The sequence below is a fragment of the Brassica napus genome, chromosome A2 (genome assembly GCF_020379485.1).
Source record: "Brassica napus cultivar Da-Ae chromosome A2, Da-Ae, whole genome shotgun sequence".
NCBI classification, from domain to species: Eukaryota; Viridiplantae; Streptophyta; class Magnoliopsida; order Brassicales; family Brassicaceae; genus Brassica; species Brassica napus.
Genome location: NC_063435.1, coordinates 13,808,953 through 13,818,910, shown reverse-complemented (window position 1 = coordinate 13,818,910; position 9,958 = coordinate 13,808,953). Strand labels below are relative to the sequence as shown.

At 27.9% G+C, this 9,958-nt stretch overlaps 1 protein-coding gene and 1 pseudogene across 1 annotated transcript; both read right to left on the bottom strand.

Annotated features, from left to right (window-relative positions):
* Positions 1-219: 219 nt before the first annotated feature.
* Positions 220-1,568, bottom strand: LOC111203081 (annotated as a pseudogene).
* Positions 1,569-6,631: 5,063 nt separating this feature from the next.
* On the bottom strand, positions 6,632-9,372 carry LOC111209339 (trehalose-phosphate phosphatase B-like). The gene is made up of 11 exons (XM_022709144.2): positions 8,972-9,372; positions 8,734-8,874; positions 8,577-8,648; positions 8,361-8,453; positions 8,215-8,271; positions 8,012-8,113; positions 7,710-7,787; positions 7,504-7,573; positions 7,339-7,409; positions 7,113-7,205; positions 6,632-7,008 (listed from the first exon to the last, which is right to left on the bottom strand). Exons 1-11 carry the CDS (start codon positions 9,266-9,268, stop codon positions 6,949-6,951), a joined length of 1,134 nt encoding a protein of 377 aa, XP_022564865.1. The 5' UTR covers positions 9,269-9,372; the 3' UTR covers positions 6,632-6,948.
* Positions 9,373-9,958: the final 586 nt, after the last annotated feature.

The window sequence follows — 9,958 nt, the reverse complement described above, 5'->3', positions numbered from 1 at the left end:
TGATTCAGTTTCAGATATCACCTCCAAAGACTGACATTAAGCAGGGTAGTGAGTTGTTTGTAATCTATTATCATTTTGAGAGTGTAATCTATTAATCCACGTCGTTTCATTGCAATATTTAACTTATCATTCCAAGTTACATATATGCAATGTGTAACTCTGAACAAATATTTTCGTTCATCAATCAAAAGGTTATCAAAATACAAAGACATACAAAAATCAGAAGTGTACTGGTAGCCTATTAGGCCAAGACTCTATCTTTTGGAAGTAATCAACAGACACTATACTATCAATGCTTTCGGTCAGAATCACCTTATTGTCTGAAATGTAAAAAGAAATTTTATCTAAACAGAAAGATCAACAGTTAAATGTTTAAGCCAACATAGCAATATTGAATTTGAGTTCTCGTACTATAAGTTATGCCTTCAAGAGGTTTCTTGATATTTAGGAAGATCAAGACATTAATATCTCTTCTCATGCTTTATAGCCAAAATCATGTCAAATTAATGTGCATATGCAATTATGCAAGACTGGAAATAAGATCAATCTTACTACTTATCACTTCACCATCTATTGAGAAGCCACAGGAAAAATGAACATGCAGTCTATTCATACGCTTTAAGCCAAATGCCAAGATCGATTCCAAATTCTTCTTGTAAGTTCCATGTACACAAACTGCCATTACAACAAATCAAATGAACATGAAAAATAATGAAGATCAATGAAACTGACATCTCTGATTTCTCAACAGTGTGTGACTTCAATTGAAATTTTGCAGCGTTTCCAAGTCTAGTTTAAGCAAGTCTTCAACTTTAAGAAACCCATCACCTCGCATGTTCAACCTCAGCTCAGTAGCATTGTGTCGCAAGATACACTTCCTGATTCATCCATCCAAAAAAGAGATTCATTTTAACCTTAAGAAAACAATCTTTACAGTATCTCTAAACTGCCACTTACAAAAGTCTTCTAAGCACGTCTTTTATCTTTGCCTCCTCCTGCCACCACGGCCTTGAGGTCCCCGCCGATCATTTTCTTTGTCATTCACTCTTCCTCTACCACCACTACATCCATCAAAAAATCATAAGACCAAACTTTGAGAGGCCTTTAATGAGAAAAAAACTGACTCAATACTTTTTGGTGGACTGAGCTAAGGAAAAATCGAGTTTTGAAGCATCTATTAAATTAATTTTCAAAAATCTATCAGTATAATCGTATTAACATGAATTAAAATCCTAATGAGAAAAAAAATCTTTGATAAAGTCCTAAGGGAACAAATCCAAATTTTAAGTGTCCTATTTTTCCATTTTCTCATTTATCTAACCATTCCAATTTGTCTTAAATATAAAATGCAATTTGCATGCTATCTTAAAACAGTTTTGATCTTTGTTTGATAGTATAATAGCATATGGCCACATGAAAAAGCTGTCTGTTTAAGAGAAATAAATCGAATGCCTATTAACAAAAAAAATCATAATTAAACCAACTCGGAAGTATTTTTCAATATGCGCATGCAATTCAATCTTATTATTTATTTCCCACTTGTTGAGCTTCCTTCCGTGGCTCAACATATAATGTCAGACAATATAATGTTAGATCTATCATCTATATAAGTCCATTATTTGATTATATTATTTATACGCAGACAAAAAAAAAGACTATATTTGTATAACTGATTTTTAGTTATGATGGTTATTACATGCACAACATTAAAAAAAAAACAAATTGTGTCGTTTAGAATTAAACAGGTTTTAAGCATCTCCCTTTAGTTTTCTCAGATATTTGAGATGATTAATTTATTACAAAAGTTACAATTAAACAATATTTGTCTGAGTAAATTGCATGTTCTTGATCTGCATGCAACTTGTAGTTTATGTTTTCATCTCCCTGCAGGTTGCCACAATAGTTATTTGTTAAGTGTAAAAAGAAATATTTATTTATTACTCCTTATCGCATTGTCAAGATCGCGGAACATGTAATTGTTAAGAATTTTACATCTAAAATGTATGGATAAAGCCTAATGACATCCTAGCTATTATAGTCTATCATGAAAATCTATATTTAGATATATATATTATGATAATATATACTAGATTTTGACACGTGCAACCGCATGGGTGTTTGTTTTCACTTTTCTATACATAAATTATTGTTTTAGAACATAAGTGGTATATATTTTTAATGTTAATCATATACTTAAATATTTATATAACTATTTCAAATACAATAATTTTATAATTTACATTTTATACTTAATTAATTGTTTAAATCTTATGTATTTGTCATTTCTTATTATATATTTATCTTATTGTATTTGCATTTAGTTATTAAGCAAATTAATATATTCATGAAAAAATATATTTAAAAAATATTTTGTATTTAATTTATGTTAAATTTTGATCTGTATTTCAAAACTGGATTTCTTTTTACCAATATTTTTATGCTTATTCATTTTAGATAATTTGTTTTTGTCATAAGATAATTTATTATTGTATTTATAAAAGTCTAAGATATGTTAATTTTTAGTCTTGTATTATATAGTTTGTTAATTTTAAGCCGTTCTATCATCATATTATATTTTAAATAAATAGTTTATATTTATGAAAATAAAATTTATAAATTTATCAATTGAATATAATTTTATCATATTTATTTTAGTATAATAATTATATTTTAACATGATCATGACTATAAAAGTAGATAAAATAGGATATAATTTATTTATTTTCATTTCTAAATGATAACTTAAAATACATTAAGTTATTGTTTAAATATTTTTAGTCAGATTTATTAGAATTTTTAAAATATAATATATAAATATATATTATATTTAAAATGAAAATATATTATGATTAAAGTAGTTACAAAGATTTTATATTATTAACTTTAAAGAAATACATGTTAATTTTTATACATAAATATAGTTTGATAATGTTAACCCATATTACCAACATATTAGATTTTATTTTTGAACATAAATATTTTATAATTACAAAAATAAAATATATAAATATATAAATTTAATACAATTTTATTATATTTAGCTCAATATAATAATTTTATTTTAATATGACTGATTATGATTATATAATAAATAAAATATTATAGATTTTTTTTCATTTTATATAACTGAATATATTAATGTATAATAATATTTTAAACTAATTTCAAAATTAGTGAAAATATTTAAATATCATTTCAAAAATGAAGATCTTGTAAAAATCTTTTTAAACAAATTTGTTAGAATTTTAAAATAAATATATTTATATTTAAAATGAAAAGATATCAAAAGATATTATGATTAAAATATTTAAAAAATTTATTTATTATTAGTCTGAATTAAAATGTAGTATAAATTTCTATGAATAGGTCCATTAGGTCCATTTTTAAAAAAATCACACATAAATTAAGGTTGTGACTTCTATTTTAATATATAAGATATATACAGGACCGATTTGATATAATTTTCTGTTACTACTTTTTGAATACATTTAAAAATTCATTTTAGAAAATAACAGAAAATGCAAGTATAGACTGATATTATACTATGACTACTATCACCAACTTTTTGAATCTGATATCTTTATATTTATAATATAAATATTTAACGTTTAAAACACTAATATTAAAGGAGATTTGTACATCTATGTCTAATGTCCCTAAGTTATATTCAAAGTGTCTTTGTGGTTGGAAAATCATGTATAGACTGATAAACCTTTGTCTGGAAAACCAGATGGTTAGTAAAAGTTGTTTATGAGTAACAAAAAATAAGTCAGAACCAACTATGTTTATACATCAGATATATTGGATTCCAATTTAACTAGAGTTCCATTGCATTAACCTTTGAAATTATGTGTTTGTCTTAGTTGATAGATATTGTGTCAAAGTTCGAACTAGTGTATGAAATCTTCAGTCGCTAACACGCGACATAAATTTTACAATGGCTAACAATATATCATATATAGAATTTTTGGCTTCTGGTCTTTATCACGCGACCTGGATTTCTGGCCTTTATCACACGACCTGGGTTCAAAGTCCTATCTACCTATGCGCTTTTCTTTCTCATAAAAAAAAGTTTAGGCTTCTGATTTTTTTATAAGAGATCATAATTAACATACTATAAATTAGCCCAGTCTCTACGTTAATATTCTACAACATTATTTTATAATGTTTTATCAAAAAACATATTCAAATTGAAAGCCTAAGAGCATGATTAACGGTAAAACCGTTTATGCGGTTATTAAATATATTTTTTTGTCTAAAAAAAAATGAATTAATCGTGGATCGTCACGTGTCGGTAGAACCCGCAAACAGTGCAAAAACTCTTCCAAGATCGATCTTTATTTCGTGATTTTGGGATCCAGTTGTTAAAATTTAAATGGAGTTCACACATTAATTTTCCGAAGAAACCACCTTTAAGGATCCGCGATATTCATGGCCTAAGTTACAAAAACATATATTCAAATTGTTTATGTTAAATACTTTCTAGTGAAGACTGAATGTGTCCATTTATGTAATCCGGGCACGGATGAGTCTGACAACATCTTTATTCGTCTGTCAACATACATACCGGAAATGCTTTCAAAAAAAAAAGATACATACCAGAAATTATACATATATATATATATATATATATATATATATATATATATATTTTAAATGGCGACGGTAGTGGTAAATGTACTCAATTTATACATATGCACTAATATGCACAACAATGCAACATAAATGAATAATGGAAATGAGGGAAAGAGAAAAAGAAATTGAAACCCCACACAAATTTGGATACAACAAAAGTCGTCCAAAATAATATCTTCGTCAAGTTTTCCTTCTCATCACACCTCAACCCCAATAGTCCAAAATCACTAACCAATTAATGACCTTTTTTCAAAAAAAAAAGAATTAATGAGCTTTAAGTTTCTATATATGGATATATAAAGTTATGTATGGCCACCCTGAGGTTTCCTTTATTCTTCCAGTAATTAAAAAAAATAGGAACTTCAACCATATAAATTAATATATTGATAAGCATTTTCCTTTTAGGTTGAATTTCTTTTTTTTTTTGAATTTTTTTTAGGTTGAAGTTGGTAATCTAACAAAATATATACTGTAAAAAAAATTTGTTAAAAGAATAACACTTCAGCAAACTCTTTGTAAACTTGTTCTTGATATTGGATAAAAATCAAATTTTGTTTTATTTTTTTGAAATATTTTATATTTTATAAGCTAATTTTATAAATCACAAATTGGCTTTTTAAATTTTCAATTAATTATTAATCAATGATAATGCATTGAAAACTTAAGGAACTATCAATCAAAAATAATTAAAACCTATATAGTTGTGGAAAATTATTTAAAAAATAACTATTTGTTGTAAAACATTGCTATTATATAATATAAGTGGAAAATAGAAAATCAATCAGTTAACAACTGAAAGGATCTAAAAGTAACTAGTTAGATATAAACAAATGCTAGTTTTTTGTCCGATGAAATAATCACAAATAGTTTCAAGTTGCCATGTATATTGTCAAATTAATGAAATAGTCATGTTTTTTCTTGTAAAGTGAGTTTTTTTCTGAAATAATCTCATCACTTGGTATATTCTGTTTATATAAACTATATTTTTGGTCTAAATATAAATTATATATGATTTAAATTGTACATATACTAAATTTATTTTTAGTACATCTATATTCATCAGTATATTAATATCCAATAAGTTTAGCACTATACACTCTTTTGGGGAACTCAAAATATTGTAAGATAATATATGGGATTTGAACTTGTTGGGTTTGCGGTAGTGATTTCTGCTGACTACCCAAAATCATATTATACTTACATTCTACTTTCTAATATTTAAATTAACAGACAAGAAGAGCTTTTCTTTCACTGCAAAACAGTACTTTCAATCCTGTTTAATATTTACAGCTTTGTTATTTAAATAACATTATTTAATACTTTTCTATCGTACTTATAATACCTAGTTATATGCATCTGTATTCATGTGATTTCTAAATGATCCCTACTTTGTTTTATTACCCTCTTTTGTTTGTTAAGCACTTTGTTTTTTTACTTTTACAGGGAGTTTCTCGTATTCCTACAAAAAAATCCAATGTAATCTCGGAAAACAAAACCCGAGCCCGATGACATTTGGCTAATTAGTATATAATAATTATAAGCACGTATTGTGCAGTGAGCATGTAGTCTAAACACCTGTAACAATGTTTACTCTGCGTTAAAGGTAATATCATAATATAATAATAAAAGTATATTCATTCTCTTTGATTATATTCTTTTCAAAGTGTTGTTATGTTCATCAACTACCAATATATTAAAACTTAATTGGAAAATGATCATTTTATTTGAAAATAAGAACAGAAGCTTACAACCGGCATGTGAAACGCTAAATATTCTTATCATTGAAAGCAGCTATAATGGTTAACTAAAATAAAGTTCGCGATAAAAACATTGAACTCTATTCCCTCAAAATTTAAAACTCTATTTATGTTTTTTTAAAGTAGGTTAATGTTTCGTCGCTAAACCACAATAAATATAATTGGTTCAAAAAGATGTTTTTACAGCTTATGAAACACCCGTGAATATTATTAACGACCTCAATGTAAAAGATACTACGTGTAAAAACTTTTCTCATATCGAAAACATCATCCCATATTCACTGATTAAACAGTGAACGGTAGAAAAAAAGTATTAAGTTATGACGAGGCACAAGAAGTTGGAAATGAAGATAAACGTAGGAGAATGTATTAATACATTTTCTCCCTTTTCTGAATCGTTACACGAAATTTACAATTTCTGGATCCATGTAGAAAAGTTAAGATACTTCTGGCCGAAACACCCTCTAAGCATCTACTAGTTTTCTTAAAAGGTTGACAATATAAATATTCTCCTCAAAATTTAGAAATAAACTCAGGTATTAATGTGGTATTTGTTTCACTCTTCCCCAACTGTCTTCCTCTTCCAGTCTACCAAACGCTTCAGAAACTCATTAACCTGTAAATTAAAATGGTTTCCAGTTTAATATAACAGTCATAAATATAGATATAAGGTTGCGATAATTTTTATATTAAATCAAAAACGGCTAAGATTAAATTTACCTGAGAAGGGTCTTGAAGAGAATAAGAGGCATTGGTTTCCTTTGGAACTTTTGAGACAAGAATCCCAAAACCTTGTCCCTTTTCACGTAAAACCTATCGAAATATATGGTTAATTTACAACGTTAATATTTGTTGAACTGCATATTAAAGTATATTAAAAAACCTAAAAAAATAAGAGTAGTTTATGGTACGTAAACGTGTTATATATAACTAATTGTCATCATACCTTAAACGCATCTTCGTCGGTACGGTCATCTCCAATATACACCGGAACAACATTTTCCGAATGTTCGAATCCTATTTTAATAAGATCAAGGATATAAGAATGAACAGAACTAACAATTATTTCCCAAATATTAGATTAATAAATGCATATATGTGATGCTCTCACCTAATGATCTTAGCAAAAAATTGAGGGCCTGGCCCTTGTCCCATTTGATTGTGGGGCGGATTTCAAGCACCTAGTTTTACAAATAAATAGATTAGTTAGTAGTCTGATAAAGATGATTGTTATTGTATTATTATTATTCTACATAAAGTACACTTAATTAGCCTTCTAAGGATTAGTAAAAAGAGGGAAAGGAAGATTAAATTTACCTTTCTACCTTGGGTTAGTTTCAGCTTTGGATAATCAACTAGAACTGATTTCACTTGTTCGGCTAATGCGGCCCATATCTGTTAGAAACAAAAAAAAGTACATAGACAAATAATTAGAAGACATTACAAAAAGTATAGTGTTTAATGCATATCAAACAATAGTTTTGACGTTACATTTGAACAAGATATAAGTCTTTTAAGTTTATTTGTAAAATACTTTGGGTTAAAAACAATAAGCAGTGTGGACCATTTCACAAAGAAGAGAAAGTTTTTTCGGTTTTCATAATCATTTTTGTTCTTACTTTCTCATCAACACGTCGAAAATGTACGGACAGACAAAACTTGTTGTTCTCCACCATAGCCCCAGGGATACATTTTGTCTTTTTTTCTAAAATCTTAACCACCTGAAGTTATATACACAATAAAGTTAAATATATTTACTGTTTTCACTCTCTGTAATTCGATTAGTTACATTTGTGAAGGTAATAAAAGCCTCAAAATGCACCTTCTCGATCATTGGTACAAACTCACGAGCAGGTTGAAACAGCACTCCCTGGTTACTCTAAGACCATTTCACAAAAGAAAATAGATTAGTAATTAGACAATTACTTGTTTTTTTAACAATCGGTTTTTTCTGCATTGTTTTCTCACCTCGCCGTAACTATTTTCGTTGGTAGGTCCTTCAATATCCATGCCATGGCTTCCAGCGTAGTAAATCTCGTTGAGTTTGACAAAAGCACGAACCTGAAAGTAGATATCTCACATAATTAATATTAATATATAGACTTCATTTTATATATATATATATATATATTTATTTATATAGAGTATATAGTTTATATCAAAGTTTGGTAAAATATAATGTACCTTATCAATGGATCGTCCAGTGACTATAGCAGTAGGGAAGTTTAGAGCCACATCCTTTACAACCTCTCGCATCTGTTGAAATAATTACAATATTATTAAACCAAAAACAGTTAAATAATTAAATAACAAGGTTTTAGACATGGAACAGAATAAAAACCTCATGTGTTATGTAAGCTTTGTCGGGATCTTCAACTATAGGAGAAAGCGTCCCATCGTAATCAAGAAACATCACAATTTGTTTCCCTTTTGCAGCATTCATAATCTTATCAAACATATTCAAAGCTGATGGAAATCTAACCTAAAAATAAAAATAAAAATAAAAATACGAAATCATGATGATATACCAAAATCTTGATATGGGTAATTTAGATTTAAGGTACAAATAAGTAACGTACGATCCAAGATGTTTTTTCGTCGTTGTCTGAGTCAGAGTCACGAGAAGAGGATCTGAGACGTGTAGGAGAAGAATCACGCATGGAATCAACCCACGATGAAATCTTTCCAGCACCAAGATTGTTCTTGTTGTTGTTGTTTTTGTCAGCTGCTTCAAGAAGTTCCAAGAACTTTCGACGAGGGAAGGTAAAGTAAGTGGGAGGTGAAGAGAACAGGGGAGACTTAGAGACAGAGACTGTGATGGTTTTTGAACCCAAGATGGGATTTCTGTCGGAGACGATGACATTCTGGTTCGTCATATTTCTCACAAGTGTTGAGAACGAGAGGAGATATGGAGAAAGACAGAGAGAAAGAGAGACAGTACTGTGTGTGTGTGTGTGAATGATGAGGAGGAAATGAAGGAGAAGAGGAATTTATAAGGAGAAGTGTGAAGAGAAGGAAGAGAGAAAAATAATTAAGTATGAGACAAAAGAAATTGCAAAAACTTCATCTATCATTGGTGGCTCCCTCTGTACCTTTTTGGCCACATTATGCCCCTCTCTCTTTCTTATTTTCAGCTTTTAATTCCCTATTCTTCTTTTTTCACTCCATTGAATCCTTAGACCATGATTAACCCGATCTTTTAACTGGAGTTTTTAGCTTCAGCTAAGAGACATTTTTTAATTTTTAACTAAGAAAATCTAAAAACTATCTCTTAAATAAGAAATATAAGAGACGTCTATTAACCGAAAAATATATAAAAAAGTGTCAAATCATAAGTTAAGAACCTCAAATAAGAGACCGGATTAATCATGCTCTTATTTAGATATGACATGAATATTTTTGTTGTTATTCAATATTTGACAATGTAAATGAAATATGAAAATATATAATTTCATTCGTTCTATAAGTTTTTGAAGAGTAGACAATTAAAATACTAAAATACATTATAAAATATAGCATATATCTATTTATATTGATGAATAATAAACTATTGTAGACAAATACTT

Excerpts from the sequence above, each read along its gene's own strand:
- LOC111209339 (XM_022709144.2), bottom strand. The coding sequence starts at position 9,268 with ATGACGAACCAGAATGTCATCGTCTCCGACAGAAATCCCATCTTGGGT. Across the intron at positions 8,875-8,971 it reads ACGAAAAAACATCTTGGATC|GTTAGATTTCCATCAGCTTT; the intron begins GTACGTTACTTA and ends TTTTATTTTTAG. Across the intron at positions 7,574-7,709 it reads AACTAACCCAAGGTAGAAAG|GTGCTTGAAATCCGCCCCAC; the intron begins GTAAATTTAATC and ends TTGTAAAACTAG.